The sequence below is a fragment of the Chiloscyllium punctatum genome, chromosome 27 (genome assembly GCF_047496795.1).
Source record: "Chiloscyllium punctatum isolate Juve2018m chromosome 27, sChiPun1.3, whole genome shotgun sequence".
Taxonomy (NCBI): Eukaryota; Metazoa; Chordata; class Chondrichthyes; order Orectolobiformes; family Hemiscylliidae; genus Chiloscyllium; species Chiloscyllium punctatum.
The window spans coordinates 7,427,078-7,444,754 of NC_092765.1; the positions used below are offsets into that span (position 1 = coordinate 7,427,078).

The window sequence follows — 17,677 nt, forward strand, 5'->3', positions numbered from 1 at the left end:
CTTCCCGTATTCTCTCCATTCCCCTCAATGCCTTTCACTATCTTAAAAAAGAAAATCAAATCTTTCTTGACTGTACTCAGTGCCCTGGGCTCCACAGCGTTGTGGTAGACAAGTTCACAGTTTGATCACCCGCCAAGTAGAGAAAGGTTTCCTCAAAAAATCCGATTTCTCAAAGCTAGAAAGCAATATGGTCTGCCTACCTGATTAAGAAGTGATCCAAGTGTCACTATGTTATCGGCTAATAATAATTACTGCAGAAAAGTAAAATTTTCACACCGTATTAAAATACATTTTGAAGAAGCCAAACTTCTAACCTGTTTGTGAGCTTCTGTTGTGCAGGCCTTCTTATACGGCCTAATTTCATCTGAACCAAATCCTGGTATCCACATGTTCCACTGGCGTTCTGTGCAAAACAAAAGTAGATATATTTCCATACCAATTTTTTAGTGTCTCTGAGAATAAGATTCGCTAACAACTCTGGTGGAAGCAGTGCACTGGAAATCAAACCTGACTACACCACAAGCCAGACCAGAGGTGTCAATGTCTTATTTCATCACCAGAATTAGTTTGCTTCTCTTTATAATTGTTAACTAGAAGAGGAGAAACTTCAGACTCAGAATCTCTACAGTGTGGAAGCAGGTCATTTAGCCCATCGGTTCCACACTGACCCTCTGAAGACTATCCCAAACAGCTTTTGGTTTCTTGTTGATGAGATCACATTGCTGTAGGTCACAGAATTATAGAAAAACTTCAGATCAGGTTTCAAATTCAGATGAGAAACAGAGCATTCCGCTTTCAGCTCAAAGCTCTTGACTCCTACATTACATCTTCATAATCTTCTCTGGAGACAATGTTAATATAGTTAAGTGAGGTCATGCATTTTCATAGAATCCCTAGTGTGGAAACAGGCCCTTCAGTCCAACAAGTCCACACTGTCCCTTCAAAGAGTAACCCACTCAGACACAATCCCCTACTATCCTACATTTACCCTTCACTAATGCACCTAATCTACACAATCCTATTAATCTAGAGACCCAGGTTAAGTTCAGGGGACCTGGGTATGAATCCTCCGATGGCAGACGGCGGAATCTGAATTCAATAAAAATCTGGAATTACAAGTCTAATCACCATGAATTCACTGCTGGTTGTTGGAAAAGCCCATCTGGTTCACCATCTTCCTTTAGGGAAAGAAACTGCCAAAGTACCAGAGATAAAACTCTTCACTGATTTGAGGAAGCCTTAACTCATGGTTTTTCCATAAACTGGTAAACATTATCAGATATTATTACAACTTGATAAATTCACAGATGCAATGCCTTACTGCTGCAAAATACAACAGCTTCTTATCAGACTCTCGCTGAATGGTTACTAGCTTTAAATAAGCACTTATACATAATTACTGGGGTCCTGGCCAATATTTATTCCACAATCACTACAAAATAAAAACAGATTATTTGGGTCTTAATAGTGTTTTTGGGATTATGTGGTGTGTAAATTGGCTACTGTTTCCTACATTAAATACATTTAAATGTAGTCACTGTTATAATCGGCTCTAAAATGTTTTGGCATGTTGACAGGTCACAAAAGGCACTATAAAAATGGAAGAGTTTTGTATTTACTTGCAATTCTAATTATCTCTGTTTGAAGTTTATTTTCAGGGTGGTGTTTTATAAAGTATCAAGATTAGAAATGTTTATTCAAAACATACCAAGATGCAACTGAACATCCTTTACTTCCAGTGTGTTTGACTTGCGGTGACGTGCTAGTTGACATGCAGCACTCACTACACTTTCAATAAAATCATCAGCAATCTGCAAAAGCATCTGCAGGTGGGAGAACAAAAATCACTTTTGATTAGAGCATTCTATATAATAGAAGCTGGAATGTACGGTCCTTAGCTAAAGATGCCATGCAATTACAGATATTTCATAAATATTATGATATCACACTCTGAAATATTGCTCGTGTCCAAATCAAACACGGTACACAATGAAACCATTATCACGTATGAATCACATATGATTGCGACTTTAGATATATATTAAAACCAAAGTGCTGGAGAAACTCAGGACGTCTGGCAGAATCTGTGGACAGAGAAACAAAGTTTCAAGTGCAATATGACCTCTTCGGAACTGCCAAATATTTGAAGGATATACAAACATGCAGCATCTATAGGATGTGGACATTACAAGGAGAGGGAAGAGCGAAGTTTTGAAGAGATTGCAATAAAAACTTTAAATTCAAACTAATATTTTAAAATGTGGGTGTTGGTAGATCAGCAAACACACAGACAATGTATTGGACAGACCTGGTGCAGATTAGAATCCAGGAAAAAGTTTCAAGATTTTGCAGGGTGTAAGTTCCAAGGCTGCTAGGAGAGCATTAAAATAGTTGGATTAGTAACAAATATAGCGGATGCTGGAAATCTGAAACAGAGAAAATTCTGGATAAACTCAGGTCTGGCAGCATTGACGGACAGAGAAAAACACAATGTTTATAGTCCAACGTCCAACAGCACTCAAAATGTTTTTTTTTCTCTGCCTCTCCACAGATGTTGCCAAATCTGCTGAATTTCTCCATGCAGTTTCTCTTTTTATTGAGAATATTGGGTATGAAGGTATTAAAAATATGGACAACACTTTCAGGATCAGGGAAATTTGAGGAAGGGCAGAAAGAGGCAACAACGTCGAGATGTAATTTGATGGCCTCCGATTGCATTAGCAGATTAACTTCACATAAAAGTCATTTCACTTTTATTTTGTCTAAAAACAAGAGGACAATCCACTAATTCTTAGCACAACTAAACTTAGAATCTGTAATATAAGGTTTACAGATCAAGTCTTATCTAATCACAGAGTCTTACAAGTACTGAATTCTGAAGTATTAAAGGACTCGAAATATTAACTGTTTCTCTATCTATAGAAGCCAGCAGACCTGCTGAATCTCTCCAACACTCTTGGGGTTTGTTTAAAACTTCCAGCATCCACTGTATTTTCCTTTTACTTAAATCCAGGCCCATTTCAACAAACTCAATTCCAAATGATTGACAAACAATAGACATGCAGCTCTTGGCCTGCCTAAACAGCTCTCAATTCATTCCCACTCCATTTTGTGGAACACACTCCAATTATATATTGTATTGCAACTTAGAGTTCAAATTTCACAGTTCTTTGTCAAACATAATGCATAATGGCTTCAGTGGGAGTGCATAATAGATTCTAGACCCATGCCCATTCTCACCTTATTCTAATCTATTTTAAATGACTAACTTCAGACAAAACAAGCTGGCTTTACTTTGTCATCATGATGTGGAGGTACTGGTGTTGGACTAGGGTGGACAAAGTTAAAAATCACATGACACCAGGTTATAGTCCAACAGGTTTATTTGAAAGTACTTTCAAATAAACCTGTTGGACTATAACCTGGTGTCATGTGATTTTTTTTTAAACTTTGTAGGTACAGCTCTCCGTAGAAATTCTACCCCTTTAAACAGTATTAAAACTATATCCAGGCAGGACTACAGTATATTGAATTTTGTTTGCTGTTAAACTTAAAGGAAAAAGTACTTCTCCATGCTCATTCCATAGATTAAAAAAAAGGTTTGTGTAAATCAATAGGTCTCCTCAAGCACAGAGACATTTCATTATGTTAAAGCTGCTGCATATATGCAAGTTATTATTGGATAGATTTCTGATTGGACAAGTTTTAAGTGGGGCAGGAGAATTGGAACTTTTAAGAAACAACTCGCTCTCTAGAAGCTGGAGAATACCCCAGAGACCTTAAGCCTTCTCCACCATTCAGTACGATAAATGACCTTCCACCTCAATTGCAGCCCTTCCCGCTTCACTATCCTTAAACAGATGGAGAAGTTTCCTTGCCAGTTTACTGTCAATGATGCTTTCCATAGCAGGTTTCTGGAAACAAGAGATGGATAAAGTGATGTCACTATGCATCTCCTTAGCCAAATCAGACCAAAGCATTGTGAAATAAAGAGAGTAAGGACTGAGCAGGAAATATAAATCAAAGCAGGTGAATTCGATACAAAAACAAAGTGCTGGAGAAACTAGCAGGTCTGGCAGAATCGCTGAGAGAGAAATAGAGTTAATGTTTTAAGTCCAGTGACCCTCATGGCCTCTACATTGCAAAGGGCAATGGGAACCTGCTGTCAGACACTTCCACAATGATCAATAATCTCATTTCATCTGGTGATCCCCCCCAACGCTGCCTCTAAACTCATAGATACCCCCAACCCTGCACAGTCTGCTTCTACCAAAAATCTACAAACAGCATTGCCCGGGCAGACCCATTGTTTCTGCCTGCTCCCAGTCCACAGAACTCATCTACTGCTTCCTCAACTCCCTTTGCCCAGTCCCTTCCCATTACATTTGCAATTCATCCTACACTTTATGCCAGTTTCAGAATTTCGCGTTTGTGGGCTCCAGCCGCCTCCTCTTTACCATGGATATGCAATCTCTTACATACCCATCCTCCATCAGGATGGTCTCAGGACCCTCTGCTTTTTCCTGGAAAAATAGGCCTGAACCATGCCCACTCCTCACCATCCTCCCCCACCTGGCCTAGTTTGTCCTCACTTTGAACAACTTCTCTTTTAACTGCTCTGACTTTGAAATCAAAGGGGTGGCTTTGGATACCCATATGGGCCCCAGTTATGCCTGTCTCTTGAGATACATGGAACATTTCTTGTTCCAGTCCTATTCTGGCCTCCAACCACAATTGTTCCTCTGAAGAAAGACTCAAAACATTAATTCTGTTTCATTAAAGGTTTTCAATTTAATACAAAAGGTGAAGTCAAGGCAATTTTATGAATATTGGCAATGTTCTGATATCTTACTTGAGTGATTCTACAGAGTCACTAACCTGTTTGACCACACCAGACTCTACAGCAAAGCTTGATCATTCTTCTCATCCATTGGAAATACACTTATTTCCAGCAGGGGCTTTTGGATAGTCCAGAAATGGAAGCTAATGTACTTTCTGGCTGCTAAGAACACAGACTTGGACCTGCTTGGTCTAGGTGGCTCAGCAGCACAAAGTGAGCCACTGAATGAACCTTTATATATTTTCTATCACCACACCCATACCATCCTCTACACCTCCCCACCCCCCCATTCAAATGTATCACATGATGAAAGGATTGCTGGTTTGAAAGAGTGAAGACTCGGTGTAAAAGGACTGAAGTTAAATGGCAATTCTTACAATTATAGACTGAGAAATCTAGATGAAAATGAAGACTAGCAGTGTAAGCATGAAATCAAGACTGAAGGAGTGAGTGTGTTTCTAAAAAAAAATCATTCATGATTGTGGGCGTCACTGCTAAAGTCAAAATTTATTGCTCAAGTTTAATTTCCTTTGGCAAGATGATTGTGTGCCACTTGCCTAAGTTATTGAGTGACTTCACAGCCCTCTCAAAGGCTAGTTTAGAGTTAAACACATCAGTGTGGGTTTGAAGTCACAAGTATGCCAGACAGAGTATGAGCATGATTTTATAAGCGCCATAAAAGTCTATCTGCTTCAAACACCGTTACTGATATTACCTTTTCAAGCCAGATTTATACAACTGATTTATAATTTTCCAGATGCAGCAGCGTAATTTGAACATGTCCCTGGCAATTTGTCCAATGCCTCTGGATTATTACTCTCAATATAATCACCATATTGTCACACCTGATTAAGCAAACAAAAAGTCGCGATTTGCTAACATCCACATTACGACTTTAAAACTCGCAATTGAAAGAATAAGGGAGGAGAGCATACAATGGGCAACCTGAGAAGACGGTGTGACAGAAAATCATTAACACCCTAAAGGACTGACAAGTAACAATACTCTAACATCTAAAGGAGATTTTCAACAGAAAGTATTTTTCTGATGCAAATAGTACTGAAGCGTGACCTGGACTTTTTTTGCATAACAAACTTACTTCTTCGACATCTTCATCAAGTTGTTCATTTGGATCAATTTCTCGCACCAGGTCCTGTAGCTTCTTCTTGCTTAACACCTTAAAAAACAATTAAAGATGCAGACATTTTGCAATTTGAAACTCATGGGTTTGGGGCTTCAAACAAAAATTGAAATTACAGATATTCCTTTAAAACAAATGAATGAATTTGAAGTAAGATTTGTTCCATGGTGTGATTCATTTTAGATTAACTCCCATTCAATTATCAAGTAACTACAAACATCATGCAGACATTGACATGTAGATTAGATTAGATTCCCTACAGTGTGGAAACAGGTCCTTCGGCCCAACCAGTCCACACCGACTCTCTGAAGAGTAACCCACTCTGACCCATTTCACTCTAACCAATGCACCTATCACTATGGGCAATTTAGCTTGGCCAATTCACCTGACCTGCACATCTTTGGACTGTGGGAGGAAACCCACGCAGACACTGGGAGAATGTGCAAACTCCACATGCCAGAATCGAACCTGGGACCCTGGTGCTGTGAGACAGCAGTGCTAACCACTGAGCCACCGTGCCGCCCAGCAACTTATCTGTCAATGGGCTGGTTCAATCAAACTTTTGCAAGTTAAAGGTTGTACCAAGAGTGAAATGCTGCATTTGTTTTTGGTAAAATATCAATCCAAGCTCCAACACAGCAGTTGAAATAAAACTCTTTGCCCAATTTATTGTGTGAGAAATGCAATGATTAATGAAATGTATGTTAAAAACAGAACATATCCTATATGATTCTTCCCATTTCAGTTGTTCATGGGTATCTAGGGTTTCTGGCAAAGTAGGCATTTCTTGTTCATCTATAATTGTCTCAAGAAGGTTGCAGTAGATTGCCTTCTTGAACCAGTATAATCCATCTGTTCAGTGATGATTTGGAGGAAAGTCTAGATTTGGGTATTGAAGGAATTACTATTGTTCCAAGTGAAGATGGCTTGTGCTTTGGAGGGGAAACTGCAAGTAGTGTCATTTTTACACTTGTCCTACTGAGTGGTGGAGACTTTGGATTTGGAAATCAATTTAGGGAAGTGGCCATCTGGTGAGCTGTAGAAGACCATTTTGTAAATGGTACACTCTGATCACGGTATGTCTGTGGTTGAGTAAATGCATGCTTAACGTTGTGGAAGGGTGTACAGCCAAGGGGATGGCTAGAATGGATGACCGTGAGCTTAGGTTGTTGTTGGAGCTGCACTCATCCAGGCAAGTAGGAAGTGGGCGGCACGGTGGCACAGTGGTTAGCACTGCTGCCTCACAGCGCCAAAGACCCGGGTTCAATTCCCGACTCAGGCGACTGACTGTGTGGAGTTTGCACATTCTCCCCGTGTCTGCGTGGGTTTCCTCCCACAGTTGAAAGATGTGCAGGTTAGGTGAATTGGCCACGCTAAATTGACCATAGTGTTAGGTAAAAAGGAGTGAATGTAGGGGAATGGATGGGTTGCGCTTCGGCAGGTCGGTGTGGACTTGATGAGCCAAAGGGCCTGTTTCCACACTTTAAGTAATCTAATCTATCCCTCTTGACTTATATCCTAGACATGGAGACCAGGCTTTGGCCTGTTGGGTATTGTTCAGGTCTTGATATACATGGATACAGACTGCTTTAGTATCATTCAGGAATCATGAATGCTGCTTAACATTGTGCAGTGTTCAAATTGATTTTTGACCTTATGATGGAGCCAATTGCTGAAGCAGTTGAAAATGGTTGGGTCCTGTAAACTGCCCTGAGGCACTCTTACAGCAATGTGCTAGTATTAAGACTAATGGACATTTATCATACCATCTTCCTTTGTGTTTGATATGACTCCAATGAGAACACAGTTTCTTCTGATTTTTAACCACTTTTTAAAAACACGATTGTTTAATGCCTCTGTGCAGATGCTGTCTTCATGACAATGGCAGTCACTCTCTCACCTGATCTCTAGAATTCAGCACTTTTGTCCAAATTTGCACTAAATCTGTAATGAGGGCTAGTGCCAAGCGGCCCAGGTAGAAGGCATTTCAGTCACTCATGGGTATTTAGGGCTGAGGAACTGCTACTATTAACATTTTTGATGATAATTTTCATCACGTTTCAGAAACTATCAGCACGGACTGGATGGGGTGGTAACTGGTTGGATTAAATTTGTCCTGATTCTCACAACTTTTCGCATTGGTGAGTGAATTTTTATGTTTTATTCATTCATGGGATGAGGGCGTTGTTGGCTAGACAAGCATTTATGGCCCATCCCTAATTGCCCAGAGGGCATTGCTGTGGGTCTTGAGTCACAGAGGCCAGACCAAGTAAGGATGGCAGACTTCCTTCCCAAAAGGACATTAGTGAACTAGATGGGCTTTTCCGACAGTCAACAATGGACTCTTAATTCCAGATTCCTATTTATGAATTCAAACTCCCCCATCTGCCGTGTTGGGATTTGAATCCAGCTCCCCAAAACATTATTGGGTTTCTGGACTAACAGTCCAATGATAATACCACTAGGCCATTGCTTCCCTTGTATTTGTGTTGCAGATGGACTATAACAGCGCCAAGAGCTATTTCAAGGAGGACAAGTTTTCAGCACTATAGCTGGGATGTTTTCAAAGCCCACAAGTATTGCAAAATCCACTGTGATCAGCCATTTCTTGATATGAGTGAGCTTCACAAGGTTTGTATCACAAGATGTGTGAGTCACCTAATCTTGCATGTAACAGGGAGTTAAGTTCCGACAGGGACTCGAAACTTGTCACACTCTACCTTCCATAAAAACATTGGCTTCTTATCAACTGCTGTTTTGCAAAATTGGCAGCAACCATTAAGATAGCTGTACTCACCATTGCTTCATCTTTATACCGGGAGGTTAGGGATAAATTCTACAAAGAAAAATTTCTGTAAAGAGTGGAAGAGTTTATACTGAAAAGTATGACATTCAAATCACAGAGCTACAATACCTGATTGCCTTCTGGACTCATACGTCCCCCTGAGCCTGGTGTTCCAGGTATCTTTACCACAGCAGTGCTATTAGCCATTGTATTTGGAGGTGGTGTGCTGGATGGATCAGGTTTTACGGAGGGAAAAGTTGTCAAATTTATTAGCGCTGTAGGTCCAAACTGGTTCATAATCTGTTGGGCTTTGGCCTTCAAATCATTAAGTTTCTCCAAATCCTGTTTCTGTTTGGGGTTGTGGGGGCCAGGACCAATCAGCTGTTAAAAATATAAAAGGAAAGCAATTTTTTACAAGCTGTCTGTTGTTAACAGTCTATATCTATGCTTTAATTTACTACGCATTGTCAGATTCTGAAAACTTTAAATTACACTATTCTTCCTCTCCAAGTCTGGAAAATGTAAACCAATATTACAATATTTGTATAATATTCAGAAGCCTTGTTCCAAGTTGTTTCCAGAATGAAGCTTACAGTATGATAAACCCTATTTAGAAATCATTCCTCTGTACTATAGCTGTCATTTCAGTTGAAGAATTTGGTATACAAGACACTGTCCTAAGGTCAAAGCATGCACATTTACACATAGCTAAGATAAAGAAAGCTATACTGTAAAGCATTTACAAAACTGTAGGAAATAATGCCAGAGCCGTTTATGGATTAAGTTACACCATTTTTCTTCAGATATTCAGAAAGCACATTTATGATCTTATACTCTGACTCAGACAGTTCTCTATAATTTGGGAAAGCCAAAAAAAAACCCATCACTCACCTGAACTCTGAAACCAAATAAGCAACATCACTGCATCTGTGCAATTGATACAATTGGAACAGGCTGGAGACTGATCTAACTGCTTCATTGTAATTGCAAATAATTAAATAATATATCTTTTGAGAAGTTATCAATTTAACATAAAACATGACTGCAAACTATGTTCACTGGAGAAACTGTACTGATGCATGAGACAACTTAACAATTGTCATAAGTTACATTGTAATATTAGCGATTCTTATTAGGTTTTAAAATTTCGAATAAAAGAAAAATCTTGTGGATGTTGGAAATCTGAGACAAACAAGCACAAACAGCAAATACCTAAACATCCCTTCATTCCCTCAGAATTAGAATCATAGAATCACAGAAATGTTTAGCATGGAAACAGACCCTTTGGCATGGACGAGTTGGACCAATCAGATATCCTAACCTAATCTAGTTCCATTTACCAGCACTCGGCCCATATCCCTCCAAACCCTTCCTATTCATATACCCATCCAGATGCCTTTTAAGTGTTGCGATTGTACCAGCCTCCACCATTTCCTCTGGCAGCTCATTCCACACACGCACCACCTTCTGCATTAAAAGGTTGCCCTTTAGGTCTCTTTCATATCTTTCCCCTCTCACCCTAAACCTATGCCCTCGAGTTCTGGACTCCCCAACCCCAGGGAAAAGACTTTGTCTATTTGTCCTATCCATGACCCTCATGATTTTGTAAACCTCTGTAAGGTCACCCCTCAACCTCTGACACTCCAGGGAAAACAGCCCCACCCTGTTCAGCCTCTCCCTATAGCTCAAATCCTCCAACCCTGGCAACATCCTGGTAAATCTTTTCTGAACCCTTTCAAGTTTCACAACATCTATCCGATAGGAAGGAGACCAGAACTGCACGCAATATTCCAACAATGGCCTAGCCAATGTCCTGCACAGCTGCAACATGACCTTCCAACTCCTGTATTCAATACTCTGACCAATAAAGGAAAGCATACCAAATGACTATCTATCTGCGACTCCACTTTCAAGGAGCTATGAACCTGCACTCCAAGATCTCTGCGTTCAGCAACACTCCCAAGGACCTTACCATTATAAGTATAAGTCCTGTTAAGATTAGCTTTCCCAAAATGCAGCACCTCATTTATCTAAATTAAACTCTTATCTGCCACATCTCAGCCCATCAGCTGTAATCTGAGATAACCTTCTTCACTGTCCACTCCACCTCCAATTCTGGTGTCATCTGCAAACTTACTAACTATATCACTTATGCTCACATTCAAATCATGTATATAAATGATGAAAAATAGTGGACCCAGCACCAATCCTTGTGGCACTCCACTGGTCACAGGCCTCCACTCAAAAACAACCCTCCACCACTACCTTATGTTTTCTACCTTTGAGCCAGTTCTGTATTCAAATGGCTAGTTCTCCCTGTATTCCATGAGACTTAACCTTGCTAACCAGTCTCCCATGGGGAACCTTGTCGAATGCCTTGCTCAAATCCATATAGATCACCAAAAGAAAAATGCTGGAAAATCTCAGGTCTGGCAGCATCTGTAAGGAGAGAAAAGAGCTGACATTTTGAATCTAACTGACCCTTTGTCAAAGGTTTCAGATTCCAGCATCTGCAGTAATTTGCTTTTATCATATAGATCACGCCCACTGTTCTGCGCTCATCAATCCTCTTTGTTATTCCTTCAAAAGAGTCAATCAAGTTTGAGAGACATGATTTCCCACGCACAAAGCCATGTTGACTATCCCTAATCAGTCTTTGCCTTTCCAAGAGTTGGGATAAATCGGTGTTTCTCTGGTTGGAAATCAGTGGGGAGTGGGGTCCCGCAGGGGTCATTTTAGTTCAAGTAAAGTGATTCACCAACTTCTCAAGCCAACTCACCAATTGATAATTACATGCACCTCAGCTCTTATTTCTTAGCACTCAAGAATGTTTTTGCTCAGGCCCCAAAGAGTTTGATGAATTTATTGCTGCGTAGCAAAAGTTATCCACTTTAAGCTAAGCTACAATTAAAAGCACAACAAGTAGCCTCAGCAACCCTGGTCTTAGGATGAGGCAGAACGGCAATTGAGGAAAAATCCAAAAAACATCTCCGAGACTCTCAACTTTCTATCTTGGAAGTAGACTGAGTGAGTAAATTTGGTTGGGCAAGGACAGAACTAGGTTCAATTAGGACAGTCCTCATGCCCAAAAAAAGCCTGCCAACATTCTTTAGCAAAGTTCACAGTGGAATGGTGCCATCTAGGTGAGAATATGGAGCACACTGATCTGCACTAGAGAGAAAGGACAACTCTAGGTGAAGAAAATAATTGCCCTGGAAACCCTACTGTTTACTGTGCAAAATATGAGTAGAGAGTGCCAAATCTGAGGCAGCATAAGGAAATGCAGTAAATGTCAAGGGAAATACCACTGCAAAGCATTCAGTTCAATAAAGGTTCCTCTGTTTTTGCATATAAAAGCACATTAAAAAAATTAATTAAAGGTTACCCCAGTAAACAGTTGACATACCAGCTGTTCAGCAAGTCAGTATTCAGCAATCAAATGTGCAATGTGTCTGGAAGATACTTGCAGAATTATTTGGTATAATCAAATTTGCATGGCTTACATTAGTGAAGTAAAAATGTCTCAGTTTTGCATATGATCATCTGATCTCAAGCTCCATTTTATTTCCCTTGCTTCATCCCACTGACAGATACCTCAAGAATCCTGACACTATCCAAGACAAAGCAGACTACTTGATTGACATTGCATCTGCAAACATTCACACCTTAAATATAACAAACCATAATACTAATTAAAATGCCCCAAACAAATCAAGTCACATATTGCGAAACATTATGAATCACTGTCATGTTACAAAGAAGAATTTATAATTTCCACCCTCAATTGATTTTTAAAAAAATATTCTAGTTTCTGGCTAGCTGGAATTGAGAAAGTGATGGTGAACTGCCTTCTTTAATGCTGCAGTCCATGTGCTGTGGGTTGACCCACAATGCTGTTGGGAAGGGAATTCTAGACTTGACCCAGTGACAGTGAAGAAACGGCAATATATTTCCAAGTCTAGATGGTGAGGAGATCTTTCAGGTGATGGTGCTCCCATGCATCTGCGCCCTTGTCTGTCTCGATGGAAGGGGTCGTGGGTTTGGAAGCTGCTGTCTAAGAATCTTTGCTGAATTTCTGAGGCACATCTGATAGATAATACTCACTGCTGCTACTGAGCATCAGCGGTGGAGGGAGTGGATGTTTGTGGATATGATGTAATTCAAGCAGATCACTTTGTCCTGGAAGGTGTCAAGGCTCTTGACTGTTGTTAGAGCTGCAAGTGGGGTGCATTCCATCACACTCCTGATTTGTGCCTTGAACATGGTGGACTGGCTTTAGGGAATCAGGTGGCGAGTTACTCACTGCAGAATTCCTAGCCTCTGATCTGCTCTTGTCACCACTATGTTTACATTGTAAGTCCAGTTGAGTTTCTGGTCAACGGTAACCCTAAGTGTGCTGACAGTGGGGGATTCAGTGATGGCAACAGCATTGAATATCAAGGGGAGGTTGGTTAGATTGTCTCATTTGTGATGGTCATTGTTTCAGATCTTGTTACATTTGAACATGGACTGCTTCAGTCTCTGAGGAGTTGTGAATGGTGCTGAACAATATGCAATCATTGGTGAACATTCCCTTTCTGACCTTATGACAGAGCGGAGCTTATGGGTGAAGCAGCTGAAGATGGCTGGGCCAAGGACACGACCTTGAAAAACTCCTGCAGAACGTCCAGGGATTGAGATGACTGACCTCCAACAACAGCAACTATCTCCCTATATACTACGTATGATTCTAACCAGAGGAGAGTTTGCCCCTACATACCCAATGATACCAGGTTTGCTAGAGTTTAGTTAGAGTCTTGAATTTATTAAGAAAAAATAGATTTTTAAATATTACAACAAATACAAAACAATGCAATTCAAAACAGTACAAAAATAGTACAAAACTAAACTCAAATAATAAAAAAATTCCCCAACCCACCCTCCTATACGAATGTATAAACATATATAGAGAAGTATAAAATTAAAAAAACCTAAACTAGCTATTTAACTAACTAAATAAATACCTAACAACAAACAAATAAATAGTAATAACAGCCCAGCCAAACAAAACACTCATACATTCACAGTTCCTCCTCCCTGGATATTGGACTCATGAAACACAATCGTTACGGCTATACAAAAGCCCTTGTTAGTGTGGCAGATAAATCTGTGTCCAGGTGTTTCAAAAAGGATTGCCATGTCTTGTAAAAATTCTCAGTTTTGTGGTGTACCATATTTGTGAGAAAATCCAGGGGAATATGCTCCACAACAATCTTCCGCCAACCCGACAGGCCTGGGGGGGTGGGGGGGTTCTGATCTCCAACCTAGCAAGATATTGTTCCTTGCACAGAATGTAAGAATATTGAAAAGTTTTGCCTTGTGCGAGTCTGCAGGAAATACAATGGGTAGGCCCAAAAGGAGCGAAATAGGGTCCTTCTCCACCCCATACCTAAAATCCTCTCCATTGCACCCACCACAGCGCTCCAATATGTTTGAAGCCTGTCACAAGACCAAAGACAATGGGTAAGAGTATCCAAACAGACCTTGTGCTTGGGGCGTGCTGAAGATACCCCTGGTTTAAATTTTGACAAACAGTCTGGGGCTAAGTGGACCCTCTGGAGAATCTTCAACTGTAAAGCTTGGGTCCTATTGCAAATTGATACCTTCCTTGCATTCTCCCAGATATCCTCCCATGCCTCTGAAGAAACTTCAACACCCAGCTCTCTTTCCCATATCTTGCAGAGTCGATTAGACTCATCTGAGGTGGCACCCCCCAATTCGTGATATAGATTACTGACAGAGAGTATACTCTTAGCCCTTAGTACCCCTCTTTCTATGTCAGATTTGTAGGGATCAGTCAAAAGTGTGGTCCTTTTTTGAATAAAATCCCTAACTTGAAAAAAAAACGAAAGTGGTCTCTATTAGGTAACTTGTACTTCTATACTAACTGATCGAAGGACATCATTACATCTCCCTCAAATAAATCACCCATGAAAGATGTACCCCTAGCTGCCCAACGTTTAAATCCTGAATCTATTATACCTGGCTGAAAACTCTGCATTCCCACTAAAGGTGTAAACAAAGATGTTTTGCCAATATTACCTTCCCTCTGCCAAATTGCCCTCCATGCTTTAACAGTATTGATGACTATTGGGTTATGGCAATATTCCCTAACTGTCCTCACCTTGTCCAAAAACAGCAAACTGGTAAGGGGGCACCTTGCCTGGGAGACTTCGATATCTAGCCATATTGAAAGAGGGTCCCCACAAACCCAATCACTTACGTAGGTCAAAAGCCAGCTTAATTGGTAATTTTTAATGTCCGGAAGGTCTACTCCCCCCAATCTGTGAGGCAACTGCAGTTTGGCTAATTTAATGAGGGGCCGTTTACGGTGCCAGATAAAGGAGCTGAACCAACTGTTCAGTCTCCCGAGTGTTTGTTTATTGAAAATCAGAAGGAGCATCCATATAGGGTATAGCGCTAATTAAGATGAATATTCTTTCTCGTTTGCTATCTGACCCAACCATGAGACTGGAAGTGCCTCCCATCTTTGGAGATCTTGTTTAATTTTTTCAAATAATTGAGTAAAATTGGCTTTGAACAGCCAATCCAGGACTGGAGTAATGAATATGGCCAAATACACAAAACCCCCCTGTGACCACCTAAATGGAAATCTATAGTCACTCTCAAGAGCCAACTCTTTCGTAAGACCACCCATAGGCGTAGCCTCTGATTTAGCAAAATTAATCTTATACCCTGAAAAAGTGCCAAATGTCTGAATGCATTGTATCAGGCAAGGCACTGAGACTGCTGGATTTGTCAAGAAAATTAGAACATCGTCTGCATATAGCGAGATCTTATGTCATTTTGACCCCACTTCTGGAGCTGATATACTGAGATCCCCACGAATGCCCTCTGCCAACAGTTCAATCACCAACATAAAAAGTAATGATGAAAGGGGACAGCCCTGCCGGCTGCCCCTAGAAATATTAAAATTGATTGATCGTACCCTGTTGGTAATGACCGCAGCGAGAGGTACACTGTAGAGAATCTTTACCCATCTTGTGAACACTTCGCCCAGACCAAACTGGTCTAGAGTATAGAAAAGATACAGCCACTCAACTCAGTCAAATGCCTTCTCTGCATCTAAAGAAATCACCAATCCCTGTATTGACTGCTGTTGGCATGCTTGAATTACGTTAAGCAGCCTCCTAACGTTATTGGAGGATCTGTGACCCTTTATGAAGCCCATCTGACCCTCTTTAATAAGAGAGGGTAACACAGTCTCCAGCCTTAACTCAAGAGCCTTAGAGAGGATCTTAAAGTCCACATTTAAGAGCGAGATGGGCCTGTATGAAGCACAGTCTTCCGGAACCTTCCCTTTTTAAAGGATAAAGTGAAATATTGGCCTCTCGCAGAGATGGTGGGAGACAAACATGACTGTATGAATCATTAAACATATTCAGCATCGGGCCTGACAGTATACTTATAAATTCCTTATAGAATTCACTGGCAAGTCCATCAGGACCCGGCACCTTTCCACTCTGAAGCTGCCTCACAGCTTCCTGCACTTCTTGCTCTGATAAAGGGGCATTGAGAAAGGACTGTTGTTCGGGAGTCACACCTGGGAGCTTCAGTTCTCTAAAAAAGGATTCCATTTTGGCCTGGCCCTCCTCACAATTCTCAGACTGATATAACTTAGAGTAGAATCTCTGGAATACCATATTAATCTTTTTAGAATCACATGATAGGTTCCCAGATCCTTCCGTAATCGCTGTAATGGTTTGTGGGGCACTTCTCTTTCTGGTAAGGTATGCTAAGTATTTGCCTGCTTGTCACCATGCTCGTATAATCTTTGCTTTGCAAAAGCCAGCTCCTTCTTTGCCGTCTGCGTGAGCACGGAATTTAGTGTAGACCGCAGTGCCGTAATCCTCTGTAGTTTGACCAACGAGGGTCTGTCAAAATAGGCTTTCTCGGCTGCCTTCAACCGTGCTTCAAGGAGACATTGCTGCTCACCCTTCTGCCGCTTCCTACTTGTGGAATATGAAATAACTAACCCTCTGGCATAAGCTTTGGCAGTTTCCCAGAGAACAGATGAGCTATCAACCGAGCCTATGTTGATGTCTAGGAATGCCCAAAATTCCCTAGAGAATATTCCCATAAGAATAAAGGGGTCCATTTGACAGTACCTTGAATCCACTGTCACACCCTTAATTTTAACCATGAGGTACACTGGAGCATGATCAGAAGCGGCAATATTACCAATCGTACAGGATGTCACCAGATCCAGGGTTACCGCAGGGGTCAGAAAAAAAAAAATCAATCCTCATGTGACATCTTTGCGGATTGGAGAAAAACGTGAAATCCCTACCTGTAGGGTGGAGACACCTCCCAACATCCACCAATCCTAATTCCCCACACAAACCCAATAACTGTTTAGTTTGTGCAGAGGGTATCGAGGGACCTTTAGGCAACCTGTCTACTGTGGGGTCCATGAGGCAGTTAAAATCTCCCCCTATAATGATGTGCCGAGACTTGAGACTTATCAGTTTAGAAAAAGCATCTACCAAGAATTTAAGAGGATGAGCTAGGGCACAATGAACATTTAAAATGCCATATTCTTCCCCATTTATCAAGGCTATAAGAATTACAAACCTCCCGTATGTGTCTTTAACACATTCCAACAATTTAAATGAGAGATTTTTCCTTACCAATGTAGCCACTCCCCTACTTCTGGTATTAAATGATGAAAAATAAACTCAGTCAAAGCCATTCTGCTGTAATTTCAGATTCTCGTCATCCAAATGTGTCTCCTGTAACAAAGCAATATCCACCTTCTCCTTTCTAAGACTCAAGAGTACCTTTTTCCTCTTAATTGGTGAGTGACTTCCCTTGATATTTCAGGTACACCATTTAATCAAATCATTAGCCA

General features: G+C 40.7%; 1 protein-coding gene across 4 annotated transcripts in view; it reads right to left on the reverse strand.

Moving 5' to 3' along the window:
• taf12 (TAF12 RNA polymerase II, TATA box binding protein (TBP)-associated factor) overlaps nt 1-17,677 on the reverse strand; it is a 44,748-nt gene that overhangs the window by 1,398 nt on the left and 25,673 nt on the right. For 3 of the 4 annotated variants that reach the window (XM_072547995.1, XM_072547992.1, XM_072547993.1), the window contains 5 exons: nt 8,896-9,147; nt 8,779-8,817; nt 5,940-6,017; nt 1,709-1,823; nt 315-403 (listed from right to left, as the gene is read on the reverse strand). In XM_072547995.1, the coding sequence (XP_072404096.1) occupies nt 315-403; nt 1,709-1,823; nt 5,940-6,017; nt 8,779-8,817; nt 8,896-9,063 (489 nt within the window). In that variant the 5' untranslated portion in view covers nt 9,064-9,147. The remainder of the gene's footprint in view (nt 1-314; nt 404-1,708; nt 1,824-5,939; nt 6,018-8,778; nt 8,818-8,895; nt 9,148-17,677) is intronic. The other variant, XM_072547994.1, reaches the window with a different exon arrangement.